The sequence below is a fragment of the Lissotriton helveticus genome, chromosome 7 (genome assembly GCF_964261635.1).
Source record: "Lissotriton helveticus chromosome 7, aLisHel1.1, whole genome shotgun sequence".
Lineage (NCBI taxonomy): Eukaryota > Metazoa > Chordata > Amphibia > Caudata > Salamandridae > Lissotriton > Lissotriton helveticus.
Window position 1 is genome coordinate 73553602 of NC_136068.1, and position 27017 is coordinate 73580618.

Genomic DNA, 27017 nt, shown 5'->3' on the forward strand with positions numbered 1-27017 from the left:
GCGCAGTTAGTGAAAGGTGGTTATCTTTCACAGAATTCGTCTGTATATAAGACACGAATAGGCATCGTGTAACAACGTGTAGCGCTAAACAAAATATCACGTACAACCAAAACAAAACGCTCGAAATATAAGTGTGCGCAGAGACCAAAAAACTTTGTTTTCAGGTGTGGCCATATTTGAATGGGTATATTCATATGCCACAGAACATGCAGTGTGAGGGACAGTAGACACCGTAAAGTAGTGGTACGTGCCCTACATTATTCATCAAATATGCGTTTACCTAATTTCTCTCGACATGTATACCAGAAGATAATGAATTGTTTATAATTACAAAAAAAATGTTTCTGGCAAGTTTGTTCTAGTTCGTTTGATAAGTTAATACTTATACCTGTCAGCTCACCCTCATTTTGTGGGTATCATCCTCTTTTCACTCACATTCATTCTCCTATTAAATAAAATGCCTTCTTCGGTTTCAACGGTGTCATCCTCATTTGACAACCCTATCACCCTTCAAAAAACTTATTTCTGCTTTCACACTAATGAGATCGCCCTCTTAAATGCCGGACTTCATCCTCATTTCAGAGTCATTAGGTTTACGGGAATAAATGCATGCAGCAGCAGTTTTCTGCCTTAGGACGTTGAGGGGTTTACCCACTCATGTTCTGGCCCCCCCTATAACATGTAAATATAATGCACTTGACTCATCCAAGAATTGAAACAGAAATTTTCATTATACATTTTATTCAATGAGCCTGCGAGTCAGCCATCAGCCTCCACCGCGGCTCTGAAGGGGGTGGGTGGGCCTTCAATTTGATAGACCCATGACATACATACTGGTGCTGGTGTGTAGCACCGAGCGCACAGCACCTAGGCCACAAAGTGCGCATGTCAGGTTGGGCAGCTGTCTTTCTCCGGCCAGCCCGACAATAATGAGTGTGGGTTGCTCAAAGCCCCAGTTTCTCAGTCTCCTAATGAGCGGTGAGTTTGCCTGCTCAAACCAATCCTGGTGCTGCTCTCATGTTGTGTATCATCAAGGGAGCACTGTATGGATTGGCTGAGAGACTCAGCTGCTAGGCTCAGTGTAGGCCTCTGGTTCAGAGTTTATGCACATGGCACTCCGGGGGTGGGAGGCTGTGCCCACAGAACATGCCTAATCACTGTAATGGCTTATTGTGAAGCCATATAGACATTGGCCCTTTCTGCCACTGCTGGGCTGATTGGGCAGCCTGTCCATCTCTGCCCTCTCTTGGTGAGCGAGACAGAATCAGACCACACCTGACCTCACCTCCATCTGCTGTGGCAAGGTAGTCTTGAGTCACAAAGATCTGGAGTTGTGGAGTGGACACTACTTTTGTCACAACACTAACAGCCAGCCACTGCTGAGCAAAAGTAGGTGGCACAATATAATCTGGAACTGGATAAAGGAATGGGCAGTTTAGTGGGTGGGAGGGGGAGAGTAGGCCATGGTCGACAATAAACTCTTCGCCATCGGTGCCTAGACCGTCGACGAGGCCTTCGACAACGACCACTTTGCCTCTGTCGACGTCTCCTCCGTCGACGACACTTCTGTCGTCGACTGTGCCTCCATCGTCGACAGATGACCACTTTGTCAGTGACAATAGATCTACTGTCAACGGCATTGACGATGTCTACACCATTGTTGACAACAGTATTTTCAGCATCAAAAGTGTCCGTTTCCCCGTTGACGAAGATCTCGTCGACGCCGCAGCAAAGAAGACGCTCTTCATTGCAATTCACTCCAATTTTGTCATCCAGGTTCTCGTCGACGATCCCGTGGACAAGTTGTTTCTAACAGGACCCTTCTGACATCTCTCGTTTGCTTCCTAGTCCATTTTTGGAGGAATCTGAAGATGATGGGTTGTTCAGTCCGGCCCACAGCCCCTCTCAACTTCACATACAATTTCAAGAGGAGGAGGGTGAAGATGAATACTATGACATGAACTACAATCAACCTATGGAAAGGTCACAGGCCTATGATTCAGATGCCTATGGCATTAGTACAAGATTTAATAGCTATGCTGCAGGACTATAACACTTGCTTCCCCGCAGCAGCAGGTTCTGTTGAGAAACAATGGTCTCCTCCTCCTTCTTTAGACTCAGCACCAGCTTCGGTACCCACAAAGGAGGCTCAGGATTCTGTGCCTGTGCCACAAGATCAGATGCCCCAGGATGATGATGTCGCTGACGAAGGTGAAATTCCTAAGGCACAGAAAACAATATGAGAGCAAAAAACAAAGGGAACTGGGTTCAGATAACCAACCAAACTTTTCTTGTCCAACTTGCGCTAATTAATACAAAAAGTTTACATTTTTTTTAGACCACCCACTATTTTTCCTATAACCATTCATACACAGTTATTCCAAACTACAAGACCTGTTTTCTGCAAAAAGTATCTCCTCCTTTATTAATTTTTTTTTTTTTAATATATTCATATGGCAATAAAATACAATCAAAAACATCAACAATGTTATAAAAGAGATCACACAGAGTTATTCCTATATGTTAGACAAGTAATCATCAAATTCCATCAGAGAGTTTTTAATCAAATATCTACAAATCTTGTGTTAAAAACAGAAGGCCTCATATTCTTTTCTTCCTATTATCGATTATATTCACAAACAGCACTAATCATGCAATAATTTTCGCTGTGAATCTCTATACATACATTAAAATCAATACATATCAATAATAAAATAAAATAAAAAAATACAATAACCGGTTTTAATTTTATTAGTAAACGGAACAAGAAAAGTTTGGTTGGAAATTCTTAAGACGCCTACTACCATAGATGAGTGGGCAGACTACCTAACTGCAACACCTTCTCCGCCAGCTCCTCAAGCAATTGATTCTCCTCCTGAGGATATTGGGGGCTTCAATGCTATTGTGGAGAGAGCGGCAACTCGTTTCCACCTGCCTATGCCTGTTAAGCAGTCTGACTGCTTCTTATATGATTTTAAGGAACAAAACAGAAAATCTGTCTGCGCTATTCCCATCATAGATCGTATCTGGGAAGCAGGTGTTAAAATCATGAAGAATCCCGATTCAGTGCCGGCAACCCTGCTTAGAATTGACAACAAATATAAGGCCCGCGACGATGCACCTGCATGCCCGTTAGGACAACCTAGGCTGGATTCAGTGTTTTGCCAGACAGGGCAGCGAAGATCACCGAATCCTTCGGTACCCATTACTGCACCACCTGATAAGGATGGAAGGCACTTGGACAATATTGGGAAGAGATTTACCACTGTGGCTGGTGTGTCAGTGTGTGCCGCTGATTCCTTAGCACTTCTAGGGAGATACGACCACCAAACGTAGTGTGATGTTGCGCCATACCTCGATCTTTTGCCGGACGACAAAAAGCAAGAAGCAGAAAGATTCTGCTTGAAGGGGAAAGGTCAGCATAGGAAATCATAGATATATCTAGGTTTTAGGCAAAAAGCTGGATCAACAGTTCTCTGTCACTTAGGATGGCTCAAGTCTACCACCTTTCGTCCTGAGGTGTAAAGTAAGATCTTAGACATGCCGTTTGATGGGGAAGCACTGTTTGGCAGCCACAGTGACGATACACTCCAGGAAATAAAGAAAGACACAGATACAGCTAAAGCTTTAGGAACTCTCCCGTATAGGAAGACACTCGCTCGGGGGCCCTTGGCAGAGGATCATATTCCTTTCGAGGTCTATCAGAAATACCACTCATAGACATACCAATATAGATATGGCTATCAACAACAGCAGTCGTATAGAGCCCCTCCAGCTGCTGCTTACTCCAGACAGCAAAACAGAAGAAAACAACCCCCTCAGGCCAGGGACAATGCTAGGTAACAGTGACACCTCCCCAGGATCTGCAGCAATTCGGCCAGGTTCCAACCCCAATACTGCAAATATTTCTTTACATTTCGACCAATGGAGCAAAATTACTTTGGACAAATGTGTTCTGGACATAATAAAATATGGTCACACCCTAGAATTTGTAAAGATCCCACCGCCTCATCCACCTCTGAAGAGGCTTCCACCTCATCTCGGACTTCTCAGGAAAGCAGCCATTGATATGCTCCAGAAAGGAGCTATAGAAAGAGTGCCTCACTCTCAGGTGGGAAAGGATTTTATTCTCATTTCTTTCCGACAAAAAAAGAAGTCAGGAGAGTGAAGGCGAATTTTAGATCATAGGAGATTAAACAAATATCTGCAGAAGAAGTCCTTCCGCATGGTCACCCTTCAGGTTCTCAATCACGCAGATTTTATGGCAAAACTAATTTGCTGGATGCAGGTTTCCACATCCATATTCATCCCAAACATTGAAAGTTTCTCTGTTTCACTGTGGCAGGTGCTTATTCTCAGTTCAGAGTCCTCCCTTTTGGTCTGCGGTCAGCCCCAAGAGTATTCACCAAGTGTCTGGCTCCAGTTCCTGCTCATCTCAGGTGTCAGGGCCTGCAGCTGTTTCGCTACCTAGACGACTGGTTAGTGAAAGCACCGTCTTTTCAACAGGTCTCAAAAGCAATGTCAATCTGCCTACAAATGTTTTGTTCCCTGGGGCTGACTATCAATTTTCAGAAGTCAGTTCTGCAACCGTCTCAAAATACGCTTTTTCTTGGAGCTGTCCTACACACTATCCAAGACAAGGCATTCTTGTCCACAGAAAGGCACACCCACCTTATTTCTCTAGCAAAAAGGCAAAAGGCAACATTTTTTGCTACTGTGAGGCTGATAAAATCTCTACAGAGAATGATGTCCTCTGCAATTCTGATGGTACCTTGCGCTCGTCTCAGAATGAGACCAATACCAGAGGAACTAGACTATCAATTGCTTCAGGTGACCGGATCATTGGACAACTAGGTGAATAACTCCAGTCATAAAGACAGCTCTGCTCTGGTGGCAGCACGCCAGGAATCTCTCAATAGGGCTAACTTTCCTTTCTCAAATGCCGGATTGCGTCCTCACTACAGATGCTTTGCTAGAAGGATGGGGGGCACACGTTAAGGACCTCCAGATAAGGGGCAAGTGGTCCAAAGCGCTCTCAAAGATGCACATCAACTTTCTAGAGCTCCAAGCCATTTCTCTAGCCTTACATGCTTTCCTCCCAAGGATTCAAGGGGCCTCGATTTTTATGAGGACAGACAATACCACATGTATTCATTACCTGAACAAACAAGGAGGCACACTCTCCCACATCATATCGCTGGAAGCGCAGGAAGTCTGGCAGTGGGCTATCTCTCACCACATTTCTATGAAGGTGGAACATCTCCCAGGAGTGAAGAACTGTCTGGTGGATACTTTGAGCAGGACTTCCAACTCTTGACACAAATGAGAGCTAGAAGGTTCTCGAGTCCATCTTCCAGATGTGGGCAAGCCCAGCTTGGATCTCTTTGCTTCCGGAATGTACCGGAAATGTAAATTCTTTGCCTGCTGGGAGCCAGAATAAGGTTCACGGGAAACGCCTTTCTAATAAGGTGGACAGGGATCTTCGTCTACGTGTTCCCTCCTTTTCTGTTAATTCCAAGGCTTCTGATGAAATTGAAAAGAGAGCTGTGCAGAATGATTCTCATTGCTCCACTATGGCCACCCCAGCATTGGTTCACAGAGGTTCTCCTGCTCTCAGAATGCAGATCTTATCGCTTTCCAGTATCATCAACCATGTTAACAATGAGCAGGGGCAAGATTCTCCATCAACATCCAGCCCCACTGCAGCTACATGCTTGGTTTTTGAACACGCTGAGTTCAAGGATTAAGACCTGCCGCAAGACTGTAGAGACATCCTTTCTAAAGCAAGGGCATCGTCCACGATTAAAACTTACACTCTCAAATGGAAATGTTTCTGTTCATGGTGCCTTCGTAACAGTGTGCACCCACTTGAGTGTTCTCCAGATACAATTTTACCATATCTGCTCTCCCTGGCTAAATCCGGCCTTATGTTCACATTTATTAAGTTACATCTGGTTGCCATCTCTACTTACAGGCAGCCCTCTGGAGGTTTATCTCTTTGTTCATGTCGACTGGTAAAACATTTTATGAAAGGACTTTTCAGAGTGTACCCTCCTGTAAGAGCTCCTTCTCCAGAATGGAGGTTCTGGCACAACTTATGAAACCACCCTTTGAGCCTATACACAGAGCTGAGCTCAAATACATTTCTTGGAAAGTTGCTTTATTGTTGGTTCTTACTTCTGCCAGGAGAGTCAGCGAAATTCAAGCCTTCAAAGTTAAGGAGCCTTACCTTCGCTTTACTAATGACTATGTTCTCCTTAGAACAAATCCAGTATTTATTCCAAAGTTACCGTCAACTTTCCACCTTTATGAGCCGGTTATTCTAAGAACATTCTGCCCTGGCTGTAAAGGCACTTCATATATTAAATATAAAAAGATGCCTCAAATTTTATCTTTCACATACTAAGAGCATCCGGAGATATGATCAACTGTTTGTGTCCTATGGTGCACAAAAGCCAGGTGCTGCAGTGACTAAAGCAACAATTTCAAGGTGGATTGCAGCTGCTATTCATTTGTGTCATGCTAAAGCAGACAGACCGCTTTCTTTCAAACCTAAGTCTCATTCCACAAGAGCAGTGTCATCCTCAGCGGCGCTATTTGCTGGAGTGCCATTGGATCAAATTTGCCATGCCTCGACATGGAAAAATGTGCGTACATTTATGTGGCATTACTTCTTGGATTTGGCTACTGAGGCAGAAGCAGCAGTAGGACAAGCAATCTTCCTTAATCGTTTCCACTAAGGTAAGCCTCTGTTATGGAGGTGATTATTTATTAATGCTAATTCAATGTATTTGCTTCACATGTGATTGCTATGTTGAGTTTTCTTTATGCATATATGCTTTTTTTATATTGTCATACATATGAAGTAGATATGTACATGTATATTTATATATTAGGATATCTATTAGTCATTCATATGATACACGCCATCCTCTAAGATTAACATTGCATAACTGCTAGCTATTCTGATTCAAGCATGTGAATCTATGAAAGATCCAATACTGGATAAGAAAACGAGTTACTTATCTGTAACTTCAGTTATCCAGTATTGGTATCTTTCATAGATTCACTTGAGACCCTGCCTCCTCCCTGAAGAGTCTTCCCTTATTACTGATATATCACTCTTGTCACTTGTGCTAGAAAATCTGAGGGATTTGCCTCTCTTTGGAGTTTTCTAGAGGGTGCTGGAGCCTGATTGGCTGAGTTTCAACTTTGTTTTTTTTTTTACAAAAGAATAGGGATGGGCTACTGCAGTGACAGTGCAGTGCATAATAGCATATTATAATTGTGTTTTTAGTATTGTATATATGCTTATTTTTACTGTGAGACTCCCACCTCGATGGCTGGGATGATTCAAGCTTGTGAATCTATGAAAGATGCCAATACAGGTAAGTAACTCTTTTTCTTAGTCATCTTATGCCACCTGAATCCAGCACCACAATTTTAAAAACAAAGACTGTGGCTGTGGGGACCAGTCATGCGGCTGGGTCCACACCCACAGGCCGATTAAATGAGGGAATTAACCAAAATGAGTGCAACCACATATCACAGGAGGGGCCGATGGCCACATCATCCATTCAAGGGGGTGACCAGGGATCAAGGGTTAAGGATGTCACTGACATTACAGGTGAGGCCACAGATATAACCTCTCCGAGGCACACAACAGGCCTGGCAGATGCCCCTAGAGTGGGGCCAGAGTGAACACGGCTAACATGTTTAGACCTCACAAAAATCAAGCAGGAGAAGTTAATTGGTAAAACCTGCCACCTTTCAGTCGGTCAGAAAGCCGCGTGCCAAAGATGAACGTGTGCATACTGTTCGGTTGTCAGGACCTCGATCTGTTTCTTTGGAAATTGCCCCATGAAAAAAACTAAAAGACCAGCAACAAACATAATGAGCAGCAGCCTGAGGCTCCGCTCCTCTCATATGGTTGTGACACAAGTAGACGCTGGTATCCGAGTAGAGTTCATAAGTACCTTTATTCAGTAGCTGGTCCAAGTACATCAAAATGGTATACAAGTACAACAGAAAGGTAGTCCAGGTAGACAGGTGATGGTGATGTAGGTCAGCCTGGTAGTCAGCCCTTAGTCCCATCCAACAGCAGCCCCACCAGGAGCAGGCTGCCTGCTGCTCAGCCCATTTCTGTCATTCCTCACTCCCACAGGCACCCAAAATTGCATGCATCACTGTATTCCCAACATTCTACTCTAAATACACACACTGGCTGAGCAGCAGGAGAATAGAAAACTGCACGATATAAGTAACCTATGAAGGGCATAACAGTTTGTTTGCACTGCTTACACTCTCCTTCACAATTACGATTCATTTGAGTCCACAGTGCATCTAATTCTCCTGGATGGATACTTAAGAAAATCAATTAATCAAACCCAAATATAACTCTGGAAGGTGAGGTGAAAGAAACTTAGGCGCTGGGCGCGTGCAGAGAAGAAAGTGGATCTTGAGAAGCAAGGTGTTATTTTATAGTTTGTTTACAGGCCCTCAGACTCCTCCTGGGGATTCCTGGCCTCAGCCTATGCCCTGACATACCACTTGCATTGCATGCAGCTTACATGAACACACTTGTTTGCTGAAAGCAGGAGCTTCCAAATGCAAGCAGTAAAATTCAAGCCATTTGTCAGGACATAAACGAACAGAACACACAGGGCCTCGTAACAGATCCCATGGATGGCACAACGTGTAATGTACTAATATGTGAGGAAGGAGATCCCAGGAGGATGGCCCACTATGGGGGTTTTGCTGAGCCACTATTTCATGAACAACAGCTGCATCATATGCAATGTTTGTAAAAGATGTGGCTGGTTTTGATGATGTAGTGGACCAGCAAGGAGACCTAATGGAGTTCAAGGAGGATAGGGTGATGTGATCATATTTCATTATCCGCTGAATGAGACGTACCGTGCCTTGTAGGGTGCCTTACAGCCTTTCAATCTTTATTATTTACTGTCTCATCGTGTCCAGTCACAATAACTTCTATTTTCTCAGATTCCATTTGTAAAGGTATATCGATAAATAACTCTGTGAGATACTCAGCATTGTTATCTCAAAGTCTGTTATGAAGTTCTGTGGTTCAACTGAATAAGAAGCTACTCTACGTCATATGAAATCTCTTTATTTATGTCATAACTGCATTTTCCCAACTGCTTTATAAATCTTCCTATTTTCTCAAATATGCTTGAAAATGCACCATTTGTACAGTATTTTTTCAAATTTTTCTCAGTGGGAGTAACCCCCCGAACCCCCTTTATGAGAGTCAGGCTCTCTTGCTATGTTCGCACTCCAACGGGCACTCATTATGAACATTTATGCTGCACCACTTTCAAATGTCACCAGCCGCAACTGATGCCTACTCAAAGTTACTAACTTTTCGTGTGTAATGGCCACTCCGATATATATAAAACATGGTCCTTTTTCTGTTGTCGTTTAGTTTTCCTGTTGGACAAATCAGTTAAACTTGGCATGACCTGGTGTGATACCCAGGGAGCTAACTGTACATGCTCTCTGCACAGCTCCAGTATTGAAGAAGTTATGCTGCAATCGTCCAAGCTCAGCATTGACTTTGTAGCTGCTTCGGGCGTGACACAGGATTGCTTGCCCTGTGGTTTTCCTCTCTGAACTTTTCTTATGGCATAGTCTCCTGACATAAAGATGTGGAAGGGAAAGCCACTGCCACCTGGCCCTGAACTAATGCAGATACCAGAGGCTTTCCATTCTACTTCTCCATGTAGCAGCAGACTTGCTCACTAGCCCTAGGCTTCTCTAGTGTTAAGGGGCAGAGTGGTAGCCCCACAGATGGTTTTACCATGGTCGACGTTACCCTGGAGCTACTTAGTGCATGGTATTGTATCCTATGGCCACCCACTGCTAGCTCCTTGAAAAGAGAAGACCTCTTCCTAGGTAAACTCATAAAAATACTGCCCAACAAAATAGCAATTATCCATAAAGAGGCAAGACACCATGGGCCTCATTGCGATGCGGTTGGACTGCAACCAACGGCTTGTCGGTTGTGGTCCGAACCGCATCTACTGCTGCGGTCTGATTGATGCTTTACGATGCATACGGACGGAGGCAGTAGTGGGAGGGACTGACCGTCACAATCTGACGAGCTCATGGAGCCCGTCGGTCAGTTCGAAAGAACTCATAATCCCTTAAGGACGGCGTTTCCACCGTCTGGATTAGGATGTCGGTTTCTGACACCCTTTTAATGTCCGCCTTTCTGACATGGAAAGGATGTCGGAAGCAACTTTGGGGGTAGCAGGGCCCCCTTACTCCCTGGCCCTCATCATGTGACCTTAACATCACTGCACTGTGTGGCAGGCGCCGTGAGGTGCATGCCACACAGTGCAGGGATGTTTAAAAACGTTCAATTTTTCATGGAAGCTTGTGCTGCGGGCGACTTGGCCCTCCGCACAAGCTCCCATTGTAAAATGGAAGTTTGCTACCGCACCATTTGTGGTCGCATCCTAATTGCGGAGCCTGACCACCCGACCTGAGGTCAGTTGATTTCCAATCCACAGCGATGTCGGTCGGAGGCGTCTCTGACCAACATCCTAAATAGGGCCCATATGTCATGACATGTACCCCCACTATGGAGTGGATGCAGTGTGGGTTGGTCCAAATGTGTCACACTTTTAATAAGTAATGCATAAAGAAAGTTCACCCACTGCCCCAGGCTATGTACATTTGTGCTGATGACATAAGATCTAGCAGACAGATGAAGCTCTGTAGCCATCCTACCTACATTTGACATGGATGTGATTGCCTACAGAAATGTGTAAAGAACTTTTAAAAGTAGGGTTTCCTTCTGTAAATCCACATGTATCTTTTTTTTAAGTGTTAGAAGTTTGAACTCTTAAGTGACACAACGTGACAGGATTTTGAAAGAGAAGAAAGGTAAGCTTGGTTAGTACATCCATAAATGGCTATTTTCAATGTGTAAAGCAAAGTCTAAAGCAAATGTTTTTTTTGCATTTGTTCTAAATGATAATTCTGAGTGCTTTCAAGTGCAGACATAGATGCTCTGTTTTGCTATTTTACATTTTTAGCATACTAACATCCACTTAGCCAGCTTTTAGTGCAAATCCAGAAAACCCATCCATTGTATTTGAGGAGCCACTGCCTGGCAATGTTTGTTGTTTTGCTGGTTTTGGTTCTGTGTGGCAAGTTGTCTCTTCAGTGTTTGTGCAAGTCACTGTTACAGTAAGGGCTGTTTGATCCTAGAATATTTTTGTGTGGTTTAACGTCTATGGCTGCTTGTATCCTAGGGTGTTTTCATTTTGTCACTTAATTTTGTGGGTCTATTGTCCATTGCTGTTCTCAAGCATCTCCCCTGCAGTATTTAGACATTATAATCCATCTGTTTAACACTTTTTCACTTTTTAATATTAAAAACACAGATGTGGCATAGCAATAGAGAACACATCTAATTTTGTTTGTTTCACTATGCTGCCTTACCTGTAGAAAGTAGTCAACGCAGGTAGGCATTTAAGCTACTTTATTGCCATGGCACAGAGCACATCAAATGTGGTCATATCAGCAGCCCGTACACCATTCAACTGCTTCCAGGATCCCCGCATAACAGCCATGGAATCAAAATGCAATAGAGAGCAAAATAGCACAATGACACAAGCTCAAACACCTAGCCCACAACACATCCCCCTCATTTAACCCCTTTACTGCGGCGGCTATTCCGCCGCAGTGCTAAGGGGGAGGGGCGGCCGCTTGGCGGCCGCATGCTGGTGACGGAACCGCTCCGTCACCAGCGTCGGTTGAGCTGTGCTCGTGACGGAGCGGTTCCGTCATGGCCCGCCCCGCTCAATAGAACGCTCAGCGCAGGCGCGGAATTCGCGCCGCGCATGAGCGTTCAATCGAGCTGGGCGGGCCATGACGGAACCGCTCCGTCATCAGCACAGCGCACCCGTAGCTGATGACGGAGCGGTTCCGTCATCAGCATGGAACGGGTTAAAATAAAAATAAAGAATATTAAAACAGTTCGATTATATCCATAACAATGCATTAACTACTACACCACTCAATCCCCTCCTTTAAAACGAAAAGGATGCTGTGTGATATCAGTTATCTATCAAGCAGAAAAAATACCAATAATTAAATATTTAAAAAATAAACTACTTTCTACCATCATGAATATACTTCTCTGACCATTTGGGTGGTTTTCTTGTCCTACCTTGTTCTCCCAAACTTTCACAAGAGGATCCATCTTCCTCTTGTCTCTGTGTAGCGCCTTCCTTCGATGCTTCCTCAGTATTACTGTTGTTATGCGGTAGAATATCACCAGAAGAGTTAGCCAAAGAATGGTTTGCTAGTGGCTCTGAATTTCTACTCGAGTCTGCTTGAGTACCTATGTCTATCAAAGACTCCTCTGCAGCCAATCAATCAGTTTCCTTACTACCTCCCTTCTCCTTCTGATCCTTCCATTCTTTAAAGTTCCAATCTTTACCATTACTGAGCTGGACAGCATTGTGCAACACCTCCACAACCTCCTCATTTCATAACCTTTCATTTCTCCTTTCGGTAAAAAACCAGGTTTCTTTATGTGAACCTAATCTCCAACTTGGGCGGACACAGGTTTAGTATTTTTCTTAGAATAATAGTTGATTTTACTTTTCAAATTTTCCTTTACCGTGGTGTCCCTGACATCCTCAAAGGACCATGGTTCAACACAGTTCCCTAACACCCTCCCAGGGTTGTACTTGGTTCTTGGATTCCTCCCTCTCATTCTCAAAAAAGGTGACAACCCAGTGACTCCATTCCTAGTGACCCTGTAACCCCACACAGCTTTCGTTACTTGTACCTCCCACTCCTTGTTATTTACACAAAGTGCCTGAATCACCCATTTAATGACACGGTTGAATCTGTCAACAATTCTGTTGCCCCTTGAATTATAGAGAAAGGTTGTTGTCCGATTAACACCGACTTTATCACAACACTGTGCAAAAGAATGAGATTTAAATTGCACCCGGTTGTCACTTAAAATAGTAATAGGAAGTCCTTCTGAAATTAAAACTTGATCTGAGCTCATTAACAGTGCATTAGTGTCAGCATTCTGTACAATCTTGACTACTGGCCACCTAGAGAGCAGATCCATGATTACAATATGTATTTTTGCAATGGACCCACAGGTCCCATCATATCAATGGCGATGGCTTCACAGTTTTTTTTTGGACATCATGGGTCTAAGTGTCTGAAGGGATTTGCCTTCTCTCGGACATTCCAAACATTCCCTGACTAATATATATGTGTCGGAATCCACCCCTGGCCACCAAAAAAGTTTCTTTACCACTGCTTTTGTGCGACTTATGCCAAAATGACTCTCATGACACAAAAGCAAGATGTTAGTATGAAGACTAAGCGGAGGAATGATTCCTTCTCAAAATTATTCCGCTGTCCAATGATAGCTCAGCTCATATTTCCCAGAAAGGTTTGATTGCATGAGACAAATCTCTTTTATTAGGCTACATGCCTTCTAAGTGTTTGATAGTGTCACATGCCACCTCTGAATTCTTGCTCTCAATCCTCGTTCTTTATTGCTGGTTACCTATTGTCATGTATTAAAGCCTCAAGGAACCTATTCCATTTCTCATCTTCACACTCCTCCAATTGTGTTGGCATCCTGGATAAAAACATCTGCAACAGTGTTTTCCTTACCTAGCACATATACAATTTTGTTAATGAAATCCTGCATGCACATAAAAATTCTAGCAATCCTGGCTGATGCATTAGTGGTACCCCTTGTTGTTAGCAATTTTACCAGTGGTTTATGGTCACAATGGATAGTAACGGGCGTACCCCACACAAATGCTCTGAGATGCTCTAGGCCCCAAGTGCAAGCCAGGGCCTCCTTCTCAATGGTGGGATACCTTTTCAGTAGGTGTTAAGGACCTTGATGCAAATGCTAAAACACCTTCCACCCCTTTGTTTTTCACCTGAGTTAACATTGCACCCAAACCCTTGTAGCTTGCATCGGTTGTGATAATGCAATCTGCATTTTGGTTAAAGCTCAATAGTCTGGTAGCACTTGATATACATTCCTTAATGACCAAAAAGTCTTCATCCATTGCAGTGACCACTGAAACTTTGTTCCAGAATAAGTTATTTGATGTGACAACACTTATCCGCAAATTCTGGTATAAACTTAGCACAGCATTCAGCAAGGCCTAAAAGGGATCAGACATCCTCCTTACTTTTAGGCGTTGGAGCGTTCTTGATAGCCTGCACTAAGGGTGATTTTGGCTTAACACTAAACTCATCAATTACATGATCCAAATATGTAACACTTTTTTCAGCAAGTCTGCATTAGGTACACTCCACTGTTATTCCATTATATTCAAGGATGGAAAATAGTTTGGTTAGTTTTAAACCGTGCTCATATCTATTCTTGCCAAACACCAGTATGTCATCTTGAAAATACATAATACCTACCTTCTTCTTTGCCCAAAAAATGTAACATCTATCTCTGAAAGATCACAGCCACTGACGCCAGGCCGAAAGGCATGCATCAAAACTGGAAACCGCCATCTGGAGAAATATAGGCTGTGTACTTTTTTAAGCAAAGTGCCCCCCATTGGTGAGCCATGGTCAACAATCAGTACTTGCTCTTTGCTATTCGGATACAATACAATGTGCAAGTCTTTCTGATCTTGCCAGCATAAAACTGGCAGTCCTTTTTTTTCTATGAAAAGCTTACCTCCGGACACCCTGTGTCTAAATTTGAATGCTAACTATCTGAACTCCAGGATATCTATTTTCTTTCCTCCATATCCTTCTGGGTGTATATCAGATTCGATTAAGAATTCACCTATCTGTCATCTTGAAAATACATAATACCTACCTTCTTTTTTGCCCAAAAAATGTAACATCTATCTCTGAAAGATCACAGCCACTGACGCCAGGCCGAAAGGCATGCGTCAAAACTGGAAACTTCCATCTGGAGAAATATAGGCTGTGTACTTTTTTAAGCAAAGTGCCCCCCATTGGTGAGCCATGGTCAACAATCAGTACTTGCTCTTTGCTATTCGGATACAATACAATGTGCAAGTCTTTCTGATCTTGCCAGCATAAAACTGGCGGTCCTTTTTTTTCTATGAAAAGCTTACCTCCGGACACCCTGTGTCTAAATTTGAATGCTAACTATCTGAACTCCAGGATATCTATTTTCTTTCCTCCATATCCTTCTGGGTGTATATCAGATTCGATTAAGAATTCACCAATCTTTTCTCGCCAAATCTTTCTTCATCTACAGTGGTGTATGGAGAGCCAGAATCAGCAACGATAGTCAAATCCACCCCACCTAATGTCATCTTACACTCAGGTTTCCTTTTGCATGTTGTATCGTGTATATTCAATATTAATTTCTCTTTTACATCCATCACAATGTTTTGTCTGTCATCATCCAAATCACGTTCTGAAACCTTTAGTTCTATTCTATACTGATATTCATACACACGTTTAACACACTTCTTTTTCTGCACACTTTAGCGTAGTGAGTCTTAATTCCACATTTACTCCACTTTAGGTTTATAGCAGGATGAATTTTGCTGTAAGCAAAGTATTCTTTGCTGTAGCACCTCTAACATCTACCTTTTTCACACACTTTGGCTTTTCTTTGCTAAATAACACAGTATTTTTTGCACTATAACTTTTAAACATCCTCTGCACATGCACTGTTTGTTTCTCATTCTGTTTCAAAGCTACAGCACTTTTCTCAGAGATATCTGCCTTTCGGACAATTGCTAATATATTGTCTAAAGGGAAGTCTTCCTCCATTCATAACCTTTCTTGAATCACCAGTCTGCTAGGGTGCATCACGGTTTGATCTCTTATTAAATCATCCTGTGGGGTGCCAAATATACAATTGTTAGCCAATCATGCAAATCTGCTACATATTCATCAATTGTTTTCCTTTTAGTCTGTTTATGCTAAAAGAATTTGTAGCTTCTAACACCAATGCATAACTTTGGCACGCAATACGTATCTAAATCATTATTAGCAGCAGTAAATACACGTACATCACCAGCTACAGGCGTTTTTGAAATGCGAGAATGCGTTTTCAGTCCTATAGGACTTACAGCATGCATAAGGATTATTTTCTTTAACGGACTCCCTGAATAACAACCATGGTGTCAGAATGCAATACTGTTAGAAGCTGCATTCCCAGTTATGCACAGTCTGGCACGGGACTCCTCACTCAACGTTAGGCCAAGTAAGGACACCATTTGAGATAGCCCTGCTCACCCCCTTAGTAGCTTGGTACGAGCAGCCAGGCCTATCTCCAAGGCACGAGTGTACAGTATGTGCAACCACACCCACAGCAACCCACTGGTGACACCACAAATGGACTCCACACGCGTTTGATACAACGAGTATAAACTTTATATAAAAAGATATACAATCAGACCACACGATACAAAAGCCAACATATAATCAAGGGTAATATTCGTTCCGGCTGGCTGGTAGGTTCAAATCCCAACCCCCGCTTTCAAAATGCTATGCTGGTCGCAATGCTAGAATCGCACACGTTGCAATGGACAAACAATAATGCACTGCGTAACAATACAATCCTGTGCTGGTCAAAGGAGAAATAACACAATGCGTAACAATACTCCCCAGTACCTTGCAATGGGAGAAATAATGCAATGTGTACCGCTGCAATCATGTACTGCGAAATGAAGGAATAATGCAATGCATCCCACACCCCAATCACGTACTTTGCAATGAAGAAATAATGCAATGCGCACTACTACAATCATGTACTTTGCAATTAAGGAATAATGCAATGCGTAACTACAATCAAAAATGTAAAAAAAAATGTAAATTGATACTTGTGTAGCGCACTACTCACCCGCAAGGGTCTCAAGGCGCTTGTACGAATACCGCTGTGGAACCCATCCTGGCTTTTCACTCTGGGGCACCCCCAAGGTGGAGGCCAGGCATCCTTAGCGTTGTGGGGGCCGTTGTGGAGATTAAGCAAGCTATTGCCCAGAGTTGCAGAGTGGGACTCCATGATTGGAATAGGCACCAAGGTGAGAATTATCAGGTCCGTGGAATTTTTGAGCCCAAGACCCGCCGAGGCGGGGAATTGAACCCTGGTCCCAGGCTAGACCTCTGCATCAGGGTCTGCCGCTCTAACCTTTGAGCCACACTTCTCCACATCATGTACTTTGCAATGAAGAAATAATGCAATGCGAGCCGCTACAATCCTATACTTTGCAATAGAGAAATAATGCAATGTGTAGCACTACAATCGTGTACTTTGTTATGCAGAAATAATGGAAGGCGTCATAAGACAGTCCGGCAGTTCATTAGCAGCAATATTGGCAATGTATATTACGACAATCAGCCTCTTCGATAACAGTTGCCCCACCCCCCACACTTATCAACGATGACATAAAGTACAGCTTCTCATGCTGGCCCCAGTACTGCCACTCCTTTGGTCAGTACGGGCTCCAATATGGGCTAAAGCAAAGGCTTGCGTCGCCAGAAGGACTGAGAGGCCGAGAGAGTGTCCCGCCGAGCCCGCACCCTGCCCAGGTAGTGATCCACGTTACCTGGGGGTGCGTCCCCACTCTACTCTCCTTCGTCAGCGCAATGTGTCTTCCGTTCAGAACTTTTGCAATGGGCCTCAGCGGCTCGGCCTGGCAGCTCAGCTCTTCAGGGGCTGCTGGTCCTGGCCGCGACTGTAAGGAAGGTCTCAGGCGGCCGCGGGCACATGTAACCCACGCCTCTGAGATTACTTTCCTCCGGGGGCACGTGCACCACAGCACCCTCTGGGTCTCCCCTGGCACAAAGCCACACACACAACGCTGATGGGACTTCACGTCGACTCCGAGTGCACGTTCACCAGGCACTCCTTCCTGCGGTCTCAGTTGGTACCAAGACACACACACTGCGCTACAGAGACTCACTTTCTTCCGGTGCACACAATGATTTGCCGATCACCTCCACAGTTCCAGGTTGCACCAAAGCACACACACTGCTTCACTGAGACTTACTCCAACTCCGGTGCCCCGATATCCAGGCGCTCTTCACCAACGCCTTCGGCCGCACCACAAAATGCTCACCGTGTCCGAGCCTCACTTCTCCTCAGGTGCACTCGATGACCAGGCGCTCTTCACCAGCGCCTCCAGTGCACCCCGACACACACCCTGGGCGTCTGAGAGTCACTTGACTTCTGATGCACACGTTGACCTGGCGCTCCTCACCAACGCTTCCTGTGCACCACAACACGCACCCTGCGCGTCCGAGACTCCCTTCACCTTCGATGTACACTCTGACCAGGCGCTCTTCACCAGCGCCTGCAGTGCACCATAACACGCACCCTGCGCGTCCTAGTCTCATTCACCTCCGATGCACACGCTGACCAGGCGCTCTTCACCAACACCTGTGGTGCACCACGACACTCACCCAGCGCGTCCAAGACTCACTTCACCTTCAATGCACACGTTGACCAGGCGCTCTTCACCAACATCTCCTGTGCACCACGACACGCACCCAGTGTGCCCGAGTCTCACTTCTCCTCCGTGTGTCCAAGATCAAAGGGCACACCTTCCAAGGGTCTCAAGCTGCCACAACATGCGCCCACCGAGTCGCTTGAAACTTCTCTGGAAACTTTTATGTTCATGTGTTTCCAAACAGGGAGCCAGCTTACCTCGGGCTCTTGGGATAACAAGACACAGCACAAAGCACAGTCTTCTTCAAGCAGGGGGACCGAGCGCATGAAGCACAGTCCCAACAGCCTCTTCCTTGGTTAAAACAGCAAACTGCAGACCAGCCCCAGATCACGAAGCAAGGGGTTGGTCCTTCCCAGCAGTCTCTTCAGTTGTTCCTTCTTTAGCAGAGGTTCATCTTGACCACGAAATGGGTCCAAGCCTTTTCAGTCTCAATCCATTTCTATTTCAACGTTCAGGGGTCTCATCTCTCATAGTTATACCCCTAAATGTCTTTGAAGTACGTGTTCTCAGGGGTCCCGGACCCCTGCCTAAATCAGTTCTGGGTGTCTCCCTCCCAGTGTCAGCTTTCTCCCTTTGATACTGGGGGTCTGGATCCTTAATCACTCAGCAGAAGATGGGTCAATTGTTTTATAGCAGCAGTCCAGGCCTCTTCACCTCCTGTGGTATAGACCTCCCCCAGCTCCTCTCACCTCTCAATCCAGACAGTCAATCCACATTCAGCAGAGACACACAGAAATGCTTAGAGCACAAAACTGAGCCACTTTTTAAAAGAGTGGCTTCTGAACACACAGTGACAAAACCACTTTCATAGAAAGATGTGTTATGACACTGTGAGTTCAGACATACTAAACTCCACCTCTCCATTTTAAACCTGTAGGAAACTAGGCTAACAAAACACAACACCCAGCCTCCCCATTATGTCCTATGGGCAGGATGGCTTTTCACCAGTGAAAAACGAAATAGAATATTTTTCACTGTCAGGACATAGCACACACCTCAGTATATGTCCTGCCTTTTACTTACATTGCACCCTGCCCAGGGGTTACCCGGGACCTACTACAGGGGTGCCCAGTGTGTACGCAAAAGGGAAAGTAAGGCCTGACAAGTGGTTGCACTTGTCAGGACAATCACGTCTGAGCATACCCGTCCCACTTGGGGTGACAAATGCAAAAAGAACTATTGATGGAGAGAATGCAGAACAATGTCATACATTCACCCCAGTACAGAGATCTGGGCCTAAATCCATTATTTTTTTGCTCACCATGCCATTCCAGTTTGGACCCAGTCATATGCAAATCAGTCTTGACCCTGCGCCTCAATGGGAACAGTCCAGCCCGAACTGCTAGGCCAGGTCCTTCTTGGACTGGAAACAAGCATCCTAGGACCGGTTTCGGGGTTTCACCCCTCTTCAGCCAGGATAGCTTGATTCCAGTGGCATGGAGAGCACGGGACTCACGTCTGAGCATACCCGTCCCACTCGGGGTGACAAATGCAAAAAGAACTATTGATGGACAGAATGCAGAACAATGTCATACATTCACCCCAGTACAGAGATCTGGGCCTAAATCCATAGTTTTTCTGCTCACCATGCCATTCCAGTTTGGACCTAGCCATGTGCAAATCAGTCTTGACCCTGCACCTCAATGGGAACAGTCCAGCCCGAACTGCCAGGCCAGGTCCTTCCTAGACTGGAAACAAGCATCCTAGGACCGGATAGCTTGATTCCAGTGGCATGGAGAGGACGGGACTCACGTCTGAGCATACCCGTCCCACTCGGGGTGACAAATGCAGCGATCCACCAGCTCATCAGCTCTGGGAATGGGGTGCGCATCAGTCCTAGTGACTGCATTGAGCCCACAGTAATCCACACAGAACCGAAGTTCGGGAGTGGCACCTGGCATAGCAGCTTTTGGCACAAGGACCACTGGGCTGACCCAGGGGCTGCTGGATGGCTCAATCACCCCTAGCGCCAGCATCTTGGAAACCTCCTCCTTGATGCTGGCCCTGACCTTATCAGCTACCCTGTAAAATGTTTGTTTGACAGGCAGACTGTCTCCAGTGTCCATATCATGGAGGCACCAAAAGGTGACTCCTGGGGTCACGGAGAACAGGGAGGCAAACTGACCCAATCCCTGGCGACAGACCCTCTGCTGTTCTGGGGTTAGGGTAGGCGAGAGGTACATCCCATCCACTGACCCATCCTTCTCCTTGGCTGACAGGAGGTCAGTAAGAGGTTCACTCTCCTCTTCCGCCCCGTCGTCGGTAGCCAAGAGCATGGTAACCTCAGACCTCTCAAAATGTGGTATGAGGCAGTAGGCATGGCGAGAGGACGTCCCACTTACGCCTCATGGGTTCCTCCAGACCTCTCAACCAGACCATTACCCTGGCGGTGGTAAGGTGTGGTGAACTTATAAGTTACACCGCACTCCTTCAACAGAGATTTCATATACCTCAATATGAAATTAGTACCCCTGTCGGACACCACCTCTCTGGGGAACCCCACACAGGTAAAATTCCCCATTAGTGCACGGCCCACCATGGGGGCTGTCACCGTCCGGAGATGGATGGCTTCCGGGTACCAGGTGGCATGGTCCACCAAGACCAGGATGAACATGTTGTGCATGGTCGTCTTGTTATCCAAAGCCCCCACAATGTCAATGCCCACCCTCTCAAAGGGTATGCTGACCACAGTGAAAGGTTGGAGGGGAGCCTTTTGCTTCCTTCTACGGTTACCACTCACCTGACAAGTTTGACAGGTCCTGCAGTGAGTATCAGAACTCTTGTGCATCTGGGGCCAGTAGAAGTGGGCGACAAGCCGCTCAAAGGTCTTGTCCTGCCCCAAATGTCCCGCCAAAGGTACATCATGAGGCAACCCCAACAGGAAGGCTCCGAAGCATTGGGGTACCACCAGCGCCCAGGCTGACCCATGCTCAGCCACCCTTGGCTCACCATACAGAGCGTTCTCCAAAAAAATCAAGTGTGATCCCGACTGATCACCTGCTGCCTGGTTTGCTGCCTGCTGCCGCAAACCTACAAGAGAAGGGTGCTTCTTCTGTTCTTCACAGAATTCCTCCCTGGAGGGCCCTCCTTCCTGCTGCCATTTGGGCAGCCCGGGTAGGTCCCCCAGTTCAGTCACTTGTTCCCCCGTAGGCTCCAGGACATCCCCTTCATAGTGTGTCTCCTCCTGGACCATGGGAACTGTGGGGGCCGAATTTCCGCGGCCCCTGCCGCTTCTCTTACTGGCAGACACCTGGGCCACTGTTTCAGGCTCCAGGTTCTCTTGAATACCTTTACTGGCTGACATAGACCGAGTGGTTTCACAAGCTGACTCAGATAGACCCAACATCTCCAAATGCGCCTGGCGCTCCACCTCCTTCCAGGGGGAACTCTCCAGGTCATTCCCTAGCCGACAGTCTACAGGCATGGACGGACTTACAACAACCTTCAAGGAACCTGAGGCCCCTCCCCATGCAAAGGGAACCAGTGCCACCTTGCAGAGGCGCACTGGATTGTCTGCTGACATTACAGGGTGAAGCACATCGGAAATTACTTGCTCTTCAGACACCCACTGACACGTGACAGATGTCAAACTGGCTCCGGTGTCCCTCAGAGCCTCCACCTTCCGTCCATTGATGCTCACCCACTGCCTGTACTTTTAGTGTTCTCAGTCAGAGAGATTTCCTGGACCATCTCTCGATCTCCTAAGGAGACCAGGGTCATAACTGCTTGCTCCTCCCCATTCCAAAGACTCAATTCCTCCCTCAACCCTACACTCACCAAACCAGGTGTTCGAGCACCAGTGGGTGCAAATGACTTTTTGGAGCATTTAGGGGAGATATGACCCACTTCTTTACAGAAGTAACACGTAGGAGGACCTCGGGGCTCCTTCTTGCTCTTGAAGGCCCAGGCCCTCTTGGCCTTGGGGGAATGGGACCCTTTCTTGGGGGAACTACCTTGTGGCCCTTTAGAGGACTCCTTGTGGTTACCCTTGTCCTCCTGCATACTCTTGGCAGTGGTACTCCCAATCCCCTTGTGGCCCCAGGTGCTAGTCCAGCGGTCCGCCTCCTCAGCAAGCTTACTGGGATTAGTCAGCTAACTATCCAATAGATGCTGGCGCAGCTATGGAACACACAGACTACTCAAGTGCTCCCAACTGATTAAATTGCAGAAGTCCTTAAAATCATTGATCTTGCTGCCCAACATCTAACCATCCAGTGCCCGTGTGTACTCATTCACACATTCTACCCAAGTACGGGATTCTAGTTTCTTGGAGGTCCTGAACTTCTGCCAGTATTGTTCAGAAGTAAGCCCATACCGGAGAAATAAAGTCTCCCTCATGTTGGCGTAGGTCAGGGTTCCCGGCCTCTCTAAAGGTGATAGAACGTCCCTCCCCAAAGCCTCAAAGTGTTTCCACAGGCCCGCCCCCAATGCTTTTCAGGCACCTCATTCATCCTTAGTGCGATCTCCTATGCCGTGAACCACGCATAAATGTCATCACCCCTCTGGTAATCTCACACTAAATTCTTGGGAATGTACACCTTCCCTACTGGCACTGGCGGTGCGCTGCCACCATTCGAACTGGGCTCGGCTTGTCTACCCTTAATGTCCAGTTCCTCATGCTTAACTCATGAGCGAAGAGAATCCATTTCTCTTCCAACGCAAGCGCGTTCCTGCTCTCCTCTGCTTGAGTTTTAAGTTTTAACACCTCCAACTCATGCAGTCTGACCCTTTGGCTTTCCTCCAACTCCTCTGGTGAAAAACTCCTCCCTGAATGGCTTCTTCTAGCCCCTGCGGCTGGTCCCTCCACTGGCAAATCCTGTGGACCAAATCCATTCCCTGGTTCATCCTTATCCACCTCAACATCACCTGTCTCCTGAGCCTCTTTGGCTTCCGACCAGGCCCTCAAGGCCACTTGCCGCTCCTCCTTCTTGGCGCTACCCTTCATGGGACATCCCAAAGCTCTGCAGCCTCACCGGCTATCTGGCTCCCCCCTGAGACATGATGTGTGGTTTAAAGGTTACTCAACAGTAGAACCACCAATTCAAAACAATATGTTTTTGCGTTGTGGTCTGTGATCAATTTATGATGTACACCAATTACTGTGAGTGGTTTTGCACACATGCGTTTCAATTAGGTTAGGATCATATCCCACTGCTCTGCCACCAAATGTTGGAAGCCGGAGTCCCTGTCCCGCACCACTGTCACCAAATGCGAGCCCCAGGACTCCTCACTCAACGTTAGGCCAAGTAAGGACACCATTTGAGATAGCCCTGCTCACCCCCTTAGTAGCCTAGCACGAGCACCCAGGCCTATCTCCAAGCACGAGTATCCAGTATGTGCAACCACACCCACAGCAACCCACTGGCGACACCCCAAATGGACTCCACATTAGTTTGATAAAACGAGTATAAACTTTATGTAAAAAGATATACGATCAGACCACACGATACAAAAGCTAACATATAATAAAGGGTAATATTCGTTCCGGCTGGCTGGTAGGTTTAAATCCCAACCACCGCTTTCAAAATGCTATGCTGGTCGCAATGCTAGAATCACACATGTTGCAATGGACAAACAATAATGCACTGCGTACGGATACAATCCTGTGCTGGGCTAAGGATAAATAATACAATGCGTAACGATACACCCTGGTACCTTGGAATGAAGGAATAATGCAATGCGTCACACCCCAATCACGTACTTTGCAATGAAGAAATAATGCAATGCGCACTGCAACAATCATGTACTTTTCAATAAATGAATAATGCAATGCGTAACTACAATCATGTACTTTGCAATGAAGAAATAATGCAAAGCGGGTCACTACAATCCTGTACTTTTCAATGGAGAAATAATACAATGGGTAGCGCTACAATTGTGTACTTTGTTATGCAGAAATAATGTCAGGCGTCATAAGATAGTCCGGCAGTTCGTTAGCAACAATATTGGCAATGTGTGTTACGACAATCAGCCTCTTAGATAACAGTTGCCCCTCCCCCACCCACACATGTATCATCGATGACATAAAGTACAGCTTCTCACTCTGGCCCCAGTACTGCCACTCTTTTGGTCAGTACGGGCCACCATCTGAGCCGAAGCAAAGGCTCGCGTCACAATATTACCATTGACTCGACGATTTTATCATTAACAAATTTAGCCCTTGTATGTTTAGCTTCTCAAGTTAGGCTCACACCTCCACCACTGACAGCCGTTGTGCTCTTGGACAGGTGCTCACAGCAAGAATCTGTTGGTTCACTGCTGTTGGCAGCCTCTCTGGTCAGTCCTGAGAGATTTGCGAGCTACTGCATGCTTGGTCTACCAGGGACTCGGTGTTCCGAAATGTTTCCTCCAGAGGCCTTGCGCTGCTTTGCATCAGGATTTCCCTAGTCATAATAAGTCTCTAGCTCGCCCTTATACTTGCAGTGACTGCCTGTCACCTACAGCTTCAAAATAAAAACTATCCTCAGGTGGCATCAAGCAGTCACCTTCTCACATCCTACCTACTCTGCTTGGACTCTTCTGCTGTGTTTCAGTGTGCATGTCATGTCCGAGATGACATCTCAAGTGACTGCTGCTGGTCTTCTGACTGTCTCGAGCCTGCTACTCTGCACCTGCCTCTTTGGCAACCTCTTCATTTTGGAATCCATCGTCCCATGCCGGTGTCAAGGTTCCATCCAGGCACTCCCAACCAATGAGCTGATCATCTCCAGTCTGGCTGTGGTCAACATCTTCAATGGGGTATGTAACTTCCTCTGCCTGGTGGTGTACCTCCTGGGTCCCTGCCAGCATGCAGGATGGTGGCTGTACCAAGTTCTAGACTTTGTCTTCATGACTGCAAGCGGCAGTGCCTTCTGGTTCACTGCTTGCCTTTCTGCCTTCCACACCCTGAAGATCTCCAACTTCAACCAGTCCTGGCTCATCAGTCTCAGGCTTCAGGCACATGTTGCTGTGCCGAGGGTCCTGCTGATCCTGCTTCTGGCCAGCAGTATCCTCAGTGTGCCACCCATCGTGTTTGTCAGACTGAAAGCAGCTAATGGCTCAGAGTTCAACTGTTGTGATTACTACAAGATGTTTGACACTTTCAGGGCCTACAACACGACCTTTCACATTCTGGCTTATCTATTGCCTCTGCTCATACTAATCATCTGCAGCATCCTCCTTGTTGTCTCTCTGTGCCTCCACTCCCGCCGTATCGGGGGCGGAACACGTGCAGCGGTACACCTGCGTGTGGCCAAGATGGTGCTGGTCTTGTTGGTCTTCTATACAGTTTGTATAGTCTTCACCCAAGTAAGCCTCCAGCGATATGCAAATTCAGGAGACTGGTTTGTGACTAGCGTCTTTGTGCTTCTGGTCTACTCGTCTGGAACCCCATTTGCTCTCACTTGGGGGACTGTACGGCTTCACCGCCGTCTACTGGAGCTCTGCTGCAGCATTAAGCACCGCCTACTTCCTAGGCTTCAGTAGGAATTCTAGCTACTGCAAACACACTAGTGGATGCTCGCCTGATGACGGCAAGTCAACATGGAGGCCTATCATGGACTAAAAGCACTTATGATACCAGAACTGTGTCCTATAACATTTGGACCCACTGTGCGTTGCACAGCCCAGTGGTGTCATATGGGATTCCTTCAGCTAGACCTGGCCTTTTATCTGTCTCTAGGTTGCATTCTGGCCTTGTTTTCCTGTAAATATCAGCTTGCAACGTGCTGTTGGCTACAAAGTTAGGGCTTGCTGAAAGTAATTGATGCATCTGACATGGGGTTAGAGCTTAATTTGTAAAATAATAAGTGCCAGTGCCCAAAGATTTCTTCTGTAGCATGCAGCCAGCGCTGCCAAATTCAGGCCTGCGAAATCCCAGGGCTGTCTGGTCTTGAGTCCACTGTTGGCACTTTCATCCACCACCAGACACTCCCGGCCCCTTCATCGCACTCTGGCAGATTGTTTTTCTTCCCTGCTTTCTCCCTTTAAAACTGTTTCTGCATCTTTCCCCTCTTCCTTCTTTCTCCCTTTTCTGCCTTTCTCTATCTTATTCTGCATCAAAGTGTAGTATTGAAAAATAAATCCCGGTCTCCAAAAATCCGTGCTGGTGAGCCCTACCTGCACCCACTGTCTCAAATGAAGCACTGAGGATGCTTGGCAGCTGTACTCAGGATACATATGTGTAGATCTGCAGAGGCATTGCTCTAACAAATGTTAAGGTTACCAGATGCTTCACGGCTCAAGTCCTGGGTTTTTCTTTTACAAATCATTGTTCGCAAATGTGTCACTTCAACTGAAGTGATCTAGGACTACAGCTCCCATAATGCATTAAAACTGAGGCTGGAACATTGTATCCGTGGTGAGAGAGTTATCTGGTAATCCAGTGGCATAGGCAGATTTTAGTGCCTGGAAGGGGCAAAGGTTCAAAGGGCGCTGTGGTCATCTGAGGTGGAAGAACTTTCCAAACAGAGGGCATATAAAAGGAAGATGGGACCTGCAGTGGTGGTTCTCAAGAAGAGTACATTTAGTTTAAATTTCATTACATTTGATACA

At 46.0% G+C, this 27017-nt stretch overlaps 2 protein-coding genes across 2 annotated transcripts in view; both read left to right on the top strand.

The window, feature by feature from the left end:
• Positions 1–27017, top strand: part of LOC144768939 (uncharacterized) — a 707478-nt gene that overhangs the window by 300817 nt on the left and 379644 nt on the right. Inside the window, exon 5 of the mRNA XM_078652943.1 lies at positions 10853–10911. The gene's annotated coding sequence lies outside the window, so the exon portion shown is untranslated. The remainder of the gene's footprint in view (positions 1–10852; positions 10912–27017) is intronic.
• Positions 25038–25949, top strand: LOC144768936 (taste receptor type 2 member 9-like). The gene has a single exon (XM_078652942.1). The coding sequence runs from the start codon at positions 25038–25040 to the stop codon at positions 25947–25949; it is 912 nt and encodes a 303-aa protein (XP_078509068.1).

Coding starts and splice junctions, on each gene's coding strand:
- LOC144768936 (XM_078652942.1), top strand. CDS start 25,038: ATGACATCTCAAGTGACTGCTGCTGGTCTTCTGACTGTCTCGAGCCTG.